The sequence below is a fragment of the Ciona intestinalis genome, chromosome 5 (genome assembly GCF_000224145.3).
Source record: "Ciona intestinalis chromosome 5, KH, whole genome shotgun sequence".
Taxonomy (NCBI): Eukaryota; Metazoa; Chordata; class Ascidiacea; order Phlebobranchia; family Cionidae; genus Ciona; species Ciona intestinalis.
The window spans coordinates 426,433-441,995 of NC_020170.2; the positions used below are offsets into that span (position 1 = coordinate 426,433).

General features: G+C 36.2%; 3 protein-coding genes across 5 annotated transcripts in view; 2 read left to right on the plus strand and 1 right to left on the minus strand.

Moving 5' to 3' along the window:
- LOC100183462 (eukaryotic translation initiation factor 4B) overlaps positions 1-271 on the plus strand; it is a gene marked incomplete in the record, with an annotated part of 8,457 nt that extends 8,186 nt beyond the window's left edge. The window contains 1 exon segment of the mRNA XM_018812093.2: positions 12-271.
- Positions 272-754: 483 nt separating this feature from the next.
- Positions 755-11,503, minus strand: LOC100182097. Of its 3 annotated transcripts, XM_018812060.2 has the most exons (14): positions 11,351-11,503; positions 10,364-10,504; positions 9,877-10,050; positions 9,151-9,293; positions 8,752-8,836; positions 7,720-7,836; positions 7,218-7,345; positions 2,564-6,607; positions 2,378-2,450; positions 2,191-2,324; positions 1,889-1,934; positions 1,652-1,838; positions 1,354-1,476; positions 755-1,125 (listed from the first exon to the last, which is right to left on the minus strand). In XM_018812060.2, the coding sequence occupies exons 1-12, from the start codon at positions 11,466-11,468 to the stop codon at positions 1,783-1,785; spliced, it is 5,259 nt and encodes a 1,752-aa protein (XP_018667605.1). In that variant the 5' UTR covers positions 11,469-11,503; the 3' UTR covers positions 755-1,125; positions 1,354-1,476; positions 1,652-1,782. The 3 variants fall into 3 exon arrangements, with proteins under 3 accessions (XP_018667605.1, XP_009858709.1, XP_026690267.1); XM_009860407.3 differs by lacking the exon at positions 1,354-1,476; XM_026834466.1 differs by lacking the exon at positions 1,354-1,476 and having other exon boundaries at positions 10,364-10,501; positions 11,351-11,481.
- A 695-nt stretch (positions 11,504-12,198) lies between these two features.
- On the plus strand, positions 12,199-15,528 carry LOC108949525 (the record flags this gene model as incomplete). The annotated part of the gene is given in 5 exon segments (XM_026834535.1): positions 12,199-12,447; positions 13,220-13,395; positions 14,007-14,278; positions 14,970-15,154; positions 15,400-15,528. Coding segments are annotated over 5 exon segments (999 nt in total), but the record flags the coding sequence as incomplete, so codon positions are not given.
- Positions 15,529-15,563: the final 35 nt, after the last annotated feature.

Sequence of the window (15,563 nt, forward strand, 5' to 3'; positions counted from 1 at the left end):
ATTATTGTTGTAATGGGTCTTTTGATTTTTATCTTGACAATTATTTAAAAGGTTTTGTTTCATCAAATTCAGTGCTTGCCCAACTATCTTGTTTATATTCATACATTTTAGGCTTCCGCGTCCAATACAGGGTTGGTGTATGGACGTTTCAAGTTTAAGATTTGGTTTTAGTTTTAATGGAGTCAATGTTGCGTTGAAATTAAATGTGAGGCAAAAGATTGTTTTGTGTAGAAGATCTGTGGTGGTTAAAATAAATGGTCATCACTGCCTACTTTCTGAAGTTTCAGGTGCGGTTGTTTAAGTCCCTCAGACATTAATACAGTGACAGATCTTTTGTGTTTGTGACTAAAAAGCTTTGTGGCTGTTAAGATTTACAGCCTCTACAGAACAGAGTTGTCACACAAAATATAGTTTATCCATCAACGTAGTTCTGACTTACCGCTCTTCATACAGTGTGTCTGTCTTACATTTAAATTATCCGCCATGCGCTGTGATAAGATGTTTGTATCATAAATGTAGCATAGATAAATTGGTGAATTCATTTAATATGCATATAATGGTTTATTTTAATGTGTAATAAATTTACTACCAAGCCACTGCGTTCACCAACTAACCTTCGTCTTTTACTTGAAGACATTGAATTATGTTATTGATGATGAGCTTTAAATTTAGGTGCATCTAGTTATCAGCCTACCTTTTTAGTGTCTAATCAGCTAATACTTCGTGACATCAGAGAACAAATTACAATCTACAATATGAATGCAAAAATAATGTATTTTGAAGGAAAATAATATACAGTATTTACAATAAGTTGGAGGGAGGTCTCCGGTGAATACAACAGTTTAAAAATTGCTTAAATTTCTGTTGATTCATTGACAGTTTGCAGATTAATTGTGTCATGTTTTCGATAAGCAGTTGGTTGCAAAGTATCATCCGATAGTGTAGTGTCGTCACAATTTTCAATAGCGGTGCTTGACAACAACTGATGTAGGCGAGCACCATCCTCAATATCCGGACATTTCTGTACCTCGATGATGTCACCAGTCTCAGAATTTATTCGGACACCAGGTGTCCCCATAGATTTCTTTTCAAAGCACTGAGGAATATTTTCAGAGCTTTCAAGTTCTGTGGTAAAAAGTAACACATCAGTAAAATTATTGCATAAAACTCCCACGTTTAAAATGTATTTTTTCTAAACTTTGATAGAGAAACAGGTTTTAGGATATATAGTACGACTGTTCCCTGATTTGTGTGTTGCATTTTCACACCATATATACACCAAGTGGCTTTTTTAAGATATAAGAATTTGGATGGATTATTGAACTACATCACAATAAGCATGGACATTATTACCTTTTACACAATTATTTGAAGAAATTATATCCATAGGTGCAATAGCCACAAAACTTTGTTTCAACAAGGCCCCCTTCAAATCATAGATGGGTTTCTTTTTTACTACAATATCCTTTTTATCATCTGCCAAATTAGATATAATTTTTATCTTTAAAAATGTTACCCTAATCTTTCAATTTGAAGGTCATGTGGAACAAAAAATTATGGTTTTCATACAATTTAAAGAGTTGTTAAACATTTCACAATGATATTGGATGAAGTGGAATTCTGTAGAAAATTTCATATGAATCACCCTTACCTGGTTTGTCACTTGATTTTTGTTGGGCAAACAAAAGTCTGCTGTCAGTTTTACTTCTCTTTAAGTTGCTTGAAGCATCCATTGCAGTTGAAACATTTGCTACAGTCAAGTTATGAAAATATTTCCCTTTTTTAACAGAAATTAAACGTCTTATTTTTTGAAAGTGGATTTTTTGCTTTCCCGTGTCCTGTGATTGTAAAAATAATAAAAAGCAATAAAAAGGATAACATCATAAACCTTTTTTTTGATCCTGGTTAGAGATGTCATTCAATTCAATCTTGTGCTAAAACAAGGTAAAAATTAAACATTGTATAGAATGCAATGCAGTATTTACAATAATCAATTGAACAATTTTTTTTTCAAAACTTACAACAGTGCTTGGCAATTTTTCGTTTTTTTTTTACTGTATTTTATTATTGATTAACTTACTTTGGGTAGTAGATAGGAATCAATGTATAGTTTACAGAGTATAGTTTATTTACACCCTCAAATCACCCATTAACCAAACAAGTTTATTTAGAAGTTCACTCTATTCTCACATGTCCTGTTGGAACTTCTTCACCAGATTTAATGCCAGAAGACATAATAGGAGCGGTTAAAACATCTTTTTCTTGCAGATTATCTTTAATTAAATCTACATTTTTATTTTCTTCTTTTAAAACTTCTTTGGTTCCTGGGGAAAATATTGAGCTAAATAAGAGTAACAATTGTGACTTAAAACATTACCATGTTTGGTAGGAAGTCCAGCAATGGATGTTGCCTCATTTGTTTCTTTTTTGTTTAAGCTTCCTTTATTTATCTGGAAAAATGCAAATATCAGTTACTGAAAGATCACCTGAAAATAATTGCATTATGTAGTTTATTAACCCAGGCGGAGAGTAATTTTAACATATGATAAAGTTAAAATTATACCTTTTTTGTTGATGGTTTGGTTAAAAATGTTGGTGATAATGCTCCTTTTGTTAAAGTTTCTAATATTACATCTTCAGTTAAACTGCTCCTAACAAATCGTGGTCGTCTTTGTATCCTTCCAGATGGATGAGAGAAGTTAAGGTTGTTGCTAATGTATTGTTGTCTCATGTTTGAAGTGGCGACTCGCCTGGAAAGTCTTGCTTTTGCCACAGCAGCTGAACTCAGCAATCCTGGATAGGAACGTCGGCGACGAATAGGGTTTACCTTTCTGCTTGGTGGACCACGTGGGTGAGGTACATGTGGGTAAACTGGGGTGTTTTTAGAGCCACGGTTACTCTTATATAAAGAAGCTCTGCTTGTCTTCACTAATTTCTTTCTTGAAGGCTGAGGATATCCAGGGTGAACACCCAATGCTGCATATGAAGTGCTCGGCCCTTTAGATGAGTGGTAGTAAGCCTGTTGAATTGTTGGCATCTGGTAAGACACGGAATCATTGCCAGATGAAGCTGATATGGAAGACCGTTGTGTTTCTCCAGCCACTACAAACGCAGGAAATGTTGGACTGCTGATAAATTGGTGATCAATATTGACAGGAATGAATGTTGGTGATAGAAAAGGCGGTTGACGTAATGGAGATATTCCTGTGAATGCTGGAAAGAGATGGTAGTAAGGAAAGTTTTCTGATTGTGTTGTATTCTTAGCATTTATTCCCACTGGAGGAGTTTTAGGTTTTGAACGAGACTCTTTTATGACTGATGGTATTGAGTTAGGACTTGCACTGCGTGGAGGTTTCTTTGGTGGAACATTCAGTTTTAATTTCGATGATGTCTGTTGTTCCGAGGTTTTTACTATGTTTGAATCTTCTTCCTCAGAGGTCTGCGTTGCAATGTCTAACGATTTCCGCCGGCTTGAATCAGGAAAAGCTTGTTCAGAATTCACTTTATCTTTGTTTACATTTAATAAATTTACCTTTGGTGACTGTTTGACTTCTTCAAGTGTGGTTGACAAAATACAGTGCGATTTATTTGTAGAAACTGAATTTAACAAGAGTTGGGCGCTCTGTCTTACTTCATCTTCTAAATCTTTGCTCAATGTTTGTCCCCGAGGCTGTTGCTTCAAACTAGAATCAACGACACAATGATTAGTTCTGTTCGGTCTGAATGGGATTTTTTTCATTTCTAGGTTGGTGCGTGGTGGTGTAAAAGTTGGTTGACTGAAAGCAATGTAAGTAGAAGTGGGCTGCACTTTTGATCTGTTAGATTGTTCACCACTTGATTGTAAAGGTTTCTTCACAGGTTCAGGAAAAAATGAGCACACTGATGTCAAGAAGCTTTCTTCAACCGTTGTGTCATAAAACACATCTGATAAACTTGCGCTCAGTTGTCGACAACAAACGACTTGTTGGGTTGGGGTAGTTGGCACAGTGCTTGGTCTCTGCCTTACTTGAGGACTAGTTGGGAAGGCTATTTCATCCTCAGTGGCCTGGACTGCTTTTGGTTTACTTCCACAAGTAAGAGCATTTAAACTTGGAGAAGAGACTGTTTCAGGCTTCTGATAAACTGACTGATTCACCAAATTGTTGACAATATTTTTGATGCTGGATTTTACCCGGCCTCTTGTTAGTGTTGATGAAACTTCAGTTTTACCGACTGAAATTAATGTAAGTTTTGATCCAGAGCAAGAAGAAGGCAGCACATTTTCTGTACTTTTGTCAAACAGTACACTCTTCTTTATACAAATTTCAGATTTTTCTAGGGATTTCCCAGTCTTTTTGTTTGTTTGTACATTATTTGTATCATCCGTTAAATCTTGGTTAGCTTTTTTGGTTACTGAAAGCTTTTCCTTGCGAATTCGAGGTGAACGTCGCGATGGTGGTTTTTTTCCAACCACAGTAGTAGGTTTTGTAACTGATGTTATTTTGCTAAGTTGTTTCTTTTTAATTTCATCCTGTCTTAACCTTAGGTTTGCTACTTTTATTTTACTCTGGGTAACAATGGAAAGAGATGCATCAGTTGTTGTAGATGACTTTGAAGACCTAGATTTTGAATCTTCACTGAAAATTACTTTTGTCGATACTGGTTTAGAACTTTCTTTATCAACGTTTGGAGTCAAATTTCTTCGTGCTGCGGAACTTTTAGGTCGAGATGAAACACTCTTTTTATGCTTCGCCTTCACCACAGTTTTGGATCCATAACTTCCCAATTGTACTGGTGGCTTATCAGGGGAAACACCGGGTGTAATAGTTCGTGAACTAGGACAAGATGAAGGAGAGGTGTACGCAGAATCCGATGTTTGTTTTTGTTTTAAAGTGTTTGTCTTCTTTACAATACGAGGCATTGTTTTTCTTGTTTTTTTCTGAAGAACCTGACAATTACTCTTAGAAATTAGTTGAGAAGTTGTCTTTGATTTAACCAGGGACTTTTGAGCGATTTTATGTGTTTGAGATTTAAGCTCTTGTGTTTGCTTTTCATTAGAAACTATTTTTGACTTTGGAGCAAGAAATTCCAACACTGATGATGCTGGTGTTAACAAGTATGTGGTATCTGGTGATTTGTTGGAGGGGTTAACACTGTATGAGATAGGCGAACCATCACAGGTAATGTTGTTAAAACGTGCAGGGCTTGTATCAGCTGTACCATAGTAACTTGAGGAAAGTCTGGAAAGCGTTAGATGTTGAGGAATGCTGGAGGTTCGAAAAGGACTGGTAGGAACAGATTTTGATTTTTTTGATGGTAGGACACTTCGTGAGGTACGAACCTGAGAAGTAAGAAGCAATGGTTTGTTGCGTACTAAAGTGGCTGCTGATGTACTTTGTGCATTGGAAATGGTATTTTCATTTATTAAATGACTTTCATCTTTACTACCACTGTTAGCAATATCCTCATCTTTGCTTGACTTTGAATCAATTTTTGAGTTGTCTCTGTTCGACAGCAAAAGAAGTTTGACATCTTGCTTTCCCCAACCTGCCCTTGCTGAAGTAGTTGGTGTCATAACACGTTTACCATGGACGGTGGTAAAAACTGTTCTTACAGGTGTGGAGGTATCATATGAAGTATTTACCATGTTATTCTCCTCCCCCATACCAGCATGTACATTACGGATGTCTGTTGCATTGTTTTTATCAATCACTGCAACAATTGCTTCATCATCATCAGCTATCCTTGTTTCCACGAATGATGACAGCGAGGATGAGGATACACCACCAACAACATTTGATCCGATATCATAAACTTCCGCTGTCCCTTCATCAGTGTATGATCTTGTTATATAATCTTGTGGTACAACTGAACGTATGGCTTCCCAGTCAACATCAAGTTTCTTACGATCTTTAGTGGTGTCACATGCTGGACTTTCTTTATTCAAAGAAACATTGTGATTTATATCATATTCTTCATTGTGGTGAGATGATACGTTGCGACTTGGGGCAGTGTCTACTATTACTAAATCATCCATTTCTTGAATAAATGGTCCAGATATTTCTATCTCGGACGAATCAACACTTTGTTCAGCATCACTAGTGGCTGAGTTACTGTTTTCAGATACAACTTTTGCTTCAGTGAAACCAGCATTAGTACTCTGGTCCCACCACAAGCCACTAACACACAATTTTAATGTTTCACTTTCGCCACCAGCAACTAAAGATTTTGAGGAGTTTAAATCTTGATTATTATCACCTTTTTTTGTGGCTCTATTCTTACTTTCATCCCAAACTTCAGAATCATCTTGTATTATTGGTTCCAGGTTATGATTTGCTTCAAATGTTCGATTTATTCCCTGCTTCTGCAAGCAAGGTGTGCAACAACAGAACAAACAGGACTTTAAATGCTGACATGGCTGCACAACTTTTTTTGGTTGGTTTGAGTCACTACAGCATTTGTATCCGCTGCCTGTAGCCTTCCAAGCACTGTTCCTGTTGACAGAATCGGTTTGTTTATTAGAATGACGTTCATCACTTCGAGGTGATTTGAATGCAACATCAAGTGAAGTGTTGATATTTGTAGAAGTCTTGGGAATCTTTTCATTCTGTTTTTGCACTGGCCCAATCTGTAGTAAATTTTGAATAAAGTTTTGATTAATCTTTAATTGATATAAAACAAAAGTTTTTTATAGACAAATAAGTATAAAACAAAATAAAATTTCAAGGCAAATTTTAACCAAAATACCAAAACTTCCCTATTGTTTTGATGTAGCGCTTCTTAACCTAACAAATACAGCCCGAAGGTTGACCTCCATTAGTTATAATTGGCAACATCATAGAAAAGTTTAAATTTTCTATTAATTTATGTAAAGATATTAGACGAGTCACAAAAAACTTTAAACAGCACTGTTAAAATAAGCAGCCCCAACTGCATTTATTTGTTTCACCAGTATAATACTATTATCATAATTTGACTCAAAATAATAGAACATAAAACTACAAGAAAAAAAACTGGACTACATTGATTAAAAAGTAAGAACAACATCATTGAGAAGCGATAATTAAATATGCTTATTAATAGTTTATTAATATGAACTGATCAAGTTTATTTAGAAGTTCAAGTTTATTTAGAAGATAGTTTATTAATATGAACTGATCAAGCTGCACACAAACTGGTCTATTCTATTTAAAAAAAATAATTCTTTAGAAAATACTTTTTCTTTTTATTATTCCCACCTGTAACCACATCCTATCCAGTTTAGTTGGAAGAACATCAGGATTATAGTTGACATATGAAAATGATTTGTCATTTGTGATGATTGTGTAGTCAGGGTTTTTGGGATGAGGTTCTATGTTCGAATGAACTGGAATAAAACATGATGAAAATAAAAGATTGTCCTGTTATAGGTAAACTTCCCACATTAATAAAACAGCACCGTATTAATATAAATGGTTAGAAAGCATGGGATAACCCATCAATGAACCCCAAATACATTTCTACTACGATGGTATTGTGTCAGATATATATATCTAACAATGTTTATGATATTTGCAGGAAGTTGACCGGTGCAGAAAACACTGTATGAGTGCACACTATGCAGCGTATTGTCATCGAGAGTCTCCTTGGACAAGACACTTAGCGGACATTGCTCCAACTCAGTGATCACAAATTGGGTGGAGTTAAGAATAAGTAAAACTATGCATCTGGTTTGGTGCAGTAAGGGATCATAAAACTCACTGAACTGTTGTTTTTCACTTATATTTGTTTCATCCATACTTTGTTTAGCATCCCACACAAATTCATTGTCTTGGGTTATTTCATCATTTTCATCACATGATTCATATTCACCATGATCTGCAAAGCATGTTAATATTCTAATCTATGAATGAATGAATAAAAACTTAACTTTTTTACCCTCGCATTGCAGGGCAACAACAGTTGTTATAACATGGGTGTTTGTTGCATACACCCCCTGCCGCTAACAATTAGCATGTATGTAACTTTACGAGTAGTTGTTGAGATTTTTTATGTATGGCTGACAATTGGGACAATCCAATAGGAGCTGCTGGATTGGAGCAATTATCGTTAAGTGTCTTGGCCCAGGGCATCTACGCCCATGATGGTTTCAGCTACAAACCTGGGTTGGAGGGAATTTAGGCTATAGTTGGCCATGATGGCATGTGTATTTTTTAATAATCATGGTTACAAGGTCCGTCGCTGCTATTATTTTGGGCATATGTGTCCTTGGGCCGTACAGTGGTTAGTACTATGTCCGGCGCCGTGCTGTAGTGGCTAGCGCGCCTGTCTGTAACCCAGCGGTTCAAGGCTCGATGCTGCTACCATTGTTGGTGTATGTGTCCTTGGGCAAGACACTTAACAGCAATTGCTCCAACCCAGTGGTCACTAATGGGTTGTCCAAATTATCAGCCATACATAAAAAAATCCAAAAAACAATCACCTACAAGGTTACATACATAAATGAATAAATAAAAATAACTTACTTTATTCTGTCATAGCCTAAAACTGACAATCGTTAAACACGGGTGTTCTGTTTCATACACCGCACCATGTTGATAACTCGTAAGATGGAACGGGGTGTATGAACACTCGTGGTAAAACGACCGTCGTTTTCTGGCAACACGAGGATAAAGTAAATTACATTCATTCATAAAAGTCAATATTAATACTCTCATGTTTTAATAAGTATGTTTTGTAAGCTTTTAGATTTGTATTAGGCGCGATGGTATCAGAATATATTAAGAACAGAACCTGTTTCAATTGCGATGCTACTCAGCTCAACAGGTTCAACAGAAACTGATTTTCGGTGAGAATTATTTGACATTCGTCTGCTTCTCTAAAAATAAAAAAAGACACTAAGTATTACATCAGGTCACTTTTAGCATTTTAAAATTAAACCCAGTGTCCTGATACATTTTCACATTATGTGTGATTCACAGTATCATGTAAGAGAAAAAAAAGTGCAAATAATTGGCATTTTAAAGGTGTCCATGAGATGTATAAAGCTATTGCACTTGATGTGCAAACCAATACCAATGTTAGAACTATGATTTGTCTTATTAGGCCTGCATAATTGTAAGTAAACCTTTTCACCAAGTCATCTATTTTAAGTTTATGTACAAAACAATATTGCAAAGAGGGGTTATTCACCATCAAATGTTTAGAACGATTAATTTTTCTTAATGATGTGATGTAACGAATCCGATTGGATGATGTTTTACGAATATGTTTTGATTGGTTGTTGGTTATGTTTCTTTGTCTCCGTTTTTTTTGTCGAGTATTTTGTTGCTGGTCTGTGAAAACAAATTATTGTAGAGTAATGTAAAAATAAATAAATGGCTATGGGGCAACAGGAGCTGTATGTTTGATAGGAAAGAATAGCCTAGGTAAAAAATTATTTTCTCCAAAAATGGATTTATCACAAATCGACACAATTTTGCTAATATGTGCGAAAAAACAGGTTGTTTATTAGCAATACTTCTTCACCATGTCATGATCACTGTCGCTGTGTTATTACATGCTTTTTATTGTTTCTTTTTATATATTTTTCGCACCTTCAAAATCATTGATCACTATTAAAAACTCAATCACAAGGACGGTTTAAATAAATGAATGAATGAATATAACTTGCTTTATCCTCACATGGCCAGGGTTACAATGTACGTTACTTTGTGTTTTTTTTTTTTTTTATATTATATGAGTGACAATTTAGACAACCCATTGATGACCACTGCGTTGAAGCAATTGGCGTTAATTGTCTTGTTCAAGGACACATACGCCCACAATGGTAACAGCGATGAGCCCTTGAACCCATTACCTAGTGTGCCACAGGACCCGACCATTCATGGATAACACGTCATTACTAACCAATTTTACCAAAAAGAGGTGCAGTCGTAGCTAATCCAGTTGCGTGACCACCATCACATTTGGTTCCAGGTTCAGGTTGTTGAGTTGTATTTGTGTGTTGTGTTGCATAGCTAAGTGGTGGATATGGTGGGGGGTGGGGGGGTTCAACCATTGCTGGCCATGGACTTCTTAGGTGAAGCATTCCTGGTTGAAATATCAACTCTAATTTTAGATTATTCATTTAATAAAGCTGAAAAACAACAGTCATTATAACACAGATGTTCTATTTCAAGCATCTCATGCCAGTTTACAAATTACCACTTGTAACTTTTGGATGATGGTTTTCCTGCATGGCTGACAGACAATCCATTCGTGACTACTGGATTGGCAGTGCGAATTGTCGTAAAATCTTGCGTAAGGACACATGTGCCAACAGTAGCAGCAACACTGTTAAACATATATTGTTGTCATATTGTCAAATTTAGTGGGTGTGGTAAAAACCACACATAGATTAAACCTGGTGGAGCAACGTTGTACGTAGTTGGTGGGTAGCCAGGTGGTTGAGGGATGTAGCATGAAGTATATCTTCCATACGCATCTGGTAATCCGTATGGTAACTGGGGATATGATAGAAGCGGCAAAGGAACTTGACAAACTTCTGTTTAGAACAAAATATAAACAAAAGAATCGTTATGGGTTAACTTGACATGTAATAAACTCATAACCATTCAAACATGTCAGTATTTCCAAAGGGAGATTCCCGTAAGGTGGTTTCGTTGTAGCAAGAGAGCAAAAGGTACGTATAATGGGGGATTTTGGTTTTTATATGTAATATTAAATAAAGGATACATCAAAATAAAAATACAAGACTTTATATCTCTAAGTGGGGTTCACACTACGGGTGGTAGAGGCGCTGACAATAGCCGAGAGCGATTGTTATAGGCCGACAAACGAATCACACACAAATGTTAAATCGCGTGGTATATTGTTCTGTTTGGCGAAAAAAAAACTTAATGCTTTAGGATAAATATTCGACATAAACAGAGGAAAATAACCAGAAAAAAATAATGCGGGCATTGACTTTAAAAATATTAGCTTAGTTGACAAATTTTCCAAAGAATTGGGCTGATGTTATATCTGCCACTGTATTTCATACAGCTCATTTTTCTACAAACAAAAGTGCATTAAACACACCTGTGTAATATCAAACTCTTGTGACCAAAATTTCGTGTGGCCTTTAACAATAGTAGAAAACCACCTTAACACTATTTACACAAATATAGTTTTCCTAGAACAAAATATTTCATTTTTACGTTTTGATTTAAACTTAATTTTAGGGAAACTATTTCTAAATGATATTTTGTCAATTGCATCGCTAGCGATGATAGAGAAAGTGACGTTAGTAAATCGCTCTCCTCTCTCGAATCGCCAGCTATCAGCAATGGTTTGAATCCGCCCTTTACGGTTTTGTCACAATTAACCTATGATGACGTCACGAACTCACCATTTGGTAGAATAAAGCCAGGAGGTGGAAGTATTGGGCAATGTGCTGGTAGAAATTGATTTTGCGGTGGAGCATATACCTGTCCATATATACTAGGGTGCACAAATCTTCTGTTCATTTGACTGAATTCGCTACTTTGGATAAATTTACTATTTCTCTACAATACAACTTTCATATAAGTGATATTATATAAAACAATAATGGTATTCACAGAATAAGTGCTTCTATGTAAACGAATACAATCACGTGTTACATTCTGTCTAACTTTTTTGGTCTAACTTAGAAAATAATATTTTCGTCTGAAGTTCTTCGCCCAACCACTCCCATGATACATCACACGCAGTCTAAACGCACTGAAGCCAAAACTTGGCATTTAAACTGCAGAAAAGCTACCAGTAACTTGTATTCTGGAAAAAAAAACGCTGATTGCTCACAAATAACGTGATTTGGGAGGTAATCAGCTTGATTATGCGCCTTGGGCCAACGTGTGGAAGGGACAATTTGAGCCAATAATGCTTATCGCAAACGGACCGCATGAAAGCTTTGTTTGCATAATACACGGCTGTAAGTTTGTCTGAATTATTTATGGCGGATTCCAATATAGTTTATAGATCGTTGGCATATTGTACAACACCATTCGATAAAAGAGATGTATATATGTCAGTGAGAAACAGGTGATCAATATTAAGTTTGGATGAATATTGTTTGTGTTTCAAACTGGTTTCTGCGGTATAAAAATGCTTCACAGAATAAAGACAGCTATTAACTTGTTATTACATAAGCATAAAAAAACAGCAGGTGGCGGAATATGTAATTTGGAGATTTGTAACCAGAATTATCTGTTGTTTCAGGACTGTTACATGCGTATTGTTTTAGTGAATTGTTGTTCTACTAACCATATAGCATTCAGCGAAATGTCAGCTAAAAAGAGACGGCCTCGTAAAACGTCACCTTTGTCCAGATACGTCATTCACCATCCTGGAAATGTTTCTAGAATTAAAAGTTACGTCACTGACAGCAACACTCGGCTTTTTCATGTGCATGATGACGTCACGAGGTCCAATCAAACTCGTACACCGCCGACCACCATATCCAAGGTACTCTGGCCCTAAACTGTTTTATTTTATAAACATTTATGCAGACCGTGTATTATATTAGGTTTATGTTGGACGTATTGCACAACTGTTCGTCAGTGCTTCATAATAGTTGAAATGATGTTTTCCATACACCCTCATACGGTAGGTGTGGAACTGGTCATTTCCGAGTCAGAATGTTTGCTATTTTTCAACATTATTCCGCATGGGTGTTTGTTCATATCGGTACTGTATAGGGATCGGTTACATTAAAGGTAATTGGAACCTTGGTTGCGTAAATGCAATAAAACATCGCATGTTCGATCGATTCGATTCATCGACCCACGAGCTTTAATCAGGGACAGCGCTCTTTCGTGAAGCAGCAGATGCATTATTTATACCAAGACACGAAACAACGCTACTCCCTTTTTCTTCAGTCGTTGTGGCTTTTAGTGCATGAATCTGCAGGATAGGGTTTGAACAGGTGTGTGTTTGGTGCAGAAGGTTTGGGCGTTGGGAGCGATATACGAGGAATACGCAAATGTATGTTTAACTATGTAGTATTGTAAATGTATAGATTAACAATCCTATATACCCTATACGCTTTTACCATTCGAGTTCGTGTTGTAACAAATGTGTATAAGTTATGATAGAAAGCTCGCAGTTGATCGCGTTAACTGTCTCTTCAATAAAATGCACGTTCAGACCTCAATGCGCCACATTTCGAACAGGTTGTCGTGGTTGTTCTATATTGCTTTTTACGATATTTTATTTCAATTATGGTTTTGTTTCCCAGAGTGAATCGATAGCAATGCCACAAAACCAAAAGCGAGAAGCTTTCTCTGCACCACCCGGTTATGATGAGTTGTTCGGGCTTGACCTCAGCCATCTAAACCCAGAGGAAAGGGCGGCGATTCTGCAAGTGGCCGCTCGAGCAAAGCAAATAGAACAACTAGAAACAAGGAAAGTAAAGTGAGTTGTTAAGTGTATTACGGTTTGACTAGTCAAAATTTACAACTATAGTTATATACAGTGCGTATTTACACACCTTCTTTATACCCATCATTTTCAATGATAAGGTAAAAGCAATTGTAACACAAGACGCGGCAAACAAACTTCGCAATTATTACAAACGGGAATCTATCACTTTAGTTTATGCTAATATGATGGGGTAAGATGGGACATCCCATTGGTATTAAACAAGGAAAAAAGAAGCATTGTTAATTATTCAAAACGCTATCGGGAAATATGGTATTTAAGTGCTAACAGTATCCCATCTTACCCCCTATAATACGTATTATATACTCTAGAAACGTTACGCCCAACTGAGAAGCGTTTGCATTTATTTAGCTAATTGTCGGTTTAAATGCCACAGCAGGCCTTATAAACAAACTAACATTTTATCAAATTTCAATACCCAACTAAATAGAACTTTAACTCGGCGCTGTAGTATATTAGTTAATATATATGTACAAGTTAGGTGAAAAATTAGAATCTTTTATATTCAATGAAAACGTCTACTTTATGATGTATAGTCACGCTGTTCACGTGTTTATGTGAGTTACTGCAAATGTTTTTTTTAGGAATATTAGGAATCAAGTGGACGCTTTCGTGCATAGCGAGCAAACAACCAAACCTGAAAAACCATTGACAACAAAACCAACTGCAAGTACAAACGTGAAGAAAGAAGAACGAAGCAAACAAAATCGACCTGTTCCCGTTGAACGAAAACGGGTTGCATCAGTTGCGAAAGCCAATACGGATGGTAATAGCAATGTTTGTTTAAAATGTTTAGCCGCATACAAAGAACAGAACGGTCAAAAATCGGTTACAATCCTGCCCAGTGGAACAGTTGGTAAGCACGCCCGCCTAGAGGTTATGCGTACAGAGCTGGTCACTGCTATCATTGTAGGAGTATGTGTCCTTGGGCAAGATCGGTATAATAAGGATTATCGCTGTACCAAGTTACATTTATTTATCTAGTTTTAGATCATCGCAAACCTAGCGGTCGTGGCCTATAGGGTTACTCAACGTCTATACTAACTTTGGGATTACTTTGGCCCTTTAACGTTCACATATGAATACAAAAACCAACCGTAAAACGCGTAATCGATGTTTATGTGAAATAACGTGTACATAATATTGTAAGATAAGCCAGTCTTATTACAATTGGCGTTTGATCATGCCATGATAACTATTGCAACATTTTGCGCCATCTGTGAGATAAGAACTGAAGTAGTCTTTCTCTCCACCAATTAAGTATATAGACGTGAGCTTTATTGTTTTGATTGCGTTTTAAATGTAGTGACACTGCCTTCTTTCAATAAAACTGTTTCTTATCAAGCTTCAAGATTTTAATGCCATTTTCTGAGTAGCAACTTATTTTGTTGTTTTTTTTATTCAAACATTGTTTAACCATGATATAATATTATGGGGTAAGATGGGACATTCTTTGTCTTGGGATCTAAACGCTTCGGAACTTTATTAGTTCGAAGTTTTAATTACTTAACTTATCTTTTTTGAAAATGAAAAAATTACGTATACAGACAAACCCACCCCCTCTACACAAGTTAAAGTTCTACCTTTCCCTGAAGATGTTTCCCTGGAAAAATGCTGCGAACTTTGTCTTGTCTCTGATAAAAGCAAAAAGCAAAAGTCAAATACAAATTGCACATCATGTAATAGAAAGATATGTAACAAATGTCATGTTTCGTCATCTATTCTTGCAAAGGTATGTCACTTACTTATATTAGCATAGCGACGCTCTTTCATGAGTAAGAACACATATCTTCTATGCATACTTTTGTTACCAATTTAATGGTGGTCGGGGGAATTGGCTTTAGGTCATTAGTATGTCACCACTCACCACAAATGTGAGCGTAGATTTCATTGGGAAAGACTCTTAATGGCCCTTGTTCCAAGATAAGCATTTGGTAATTATTTGAGATGACATATTAAGCTTGTTACACTTTTCAGAAGGGTGAAATATTGTGTAAATTCTGCGACAAACAACGTGAACTTGCAGCTCGTTCAAATGTTTGGATGAAAAACCATCCAGCAAGAAGAAACATTAATCGAAGTGTCAGTGTCGATATACCAATTCAGGTACCTCCCCCGCATCCTAACATCACCCTTTATTT

Bases quoted from the DNA above. Each gene is read 5' to 3' on its own strand.
- LOC100182097 (XM_009860407.3), bottom strand. From the start codon at position 11,468: ATGAACAGAAGATTTGTGCACCCTAGTATATATGGACAGGTATATGCT. The intron at 10,505-11,350 runs GTGAGTTCGTGA...TGTTCTAAACAG, and splicing joins TGGCTTTATTCTACCAAATG to AAGTTTGTCAAGTTCCTTTG. The intron at 1,935-2,190 runs GTGAGAATAGAG...ACCTTGTTTTAG, and splicing joins AAGAAGTTCCAACAGGACAT to CACAAGATTGAATTGAATGA.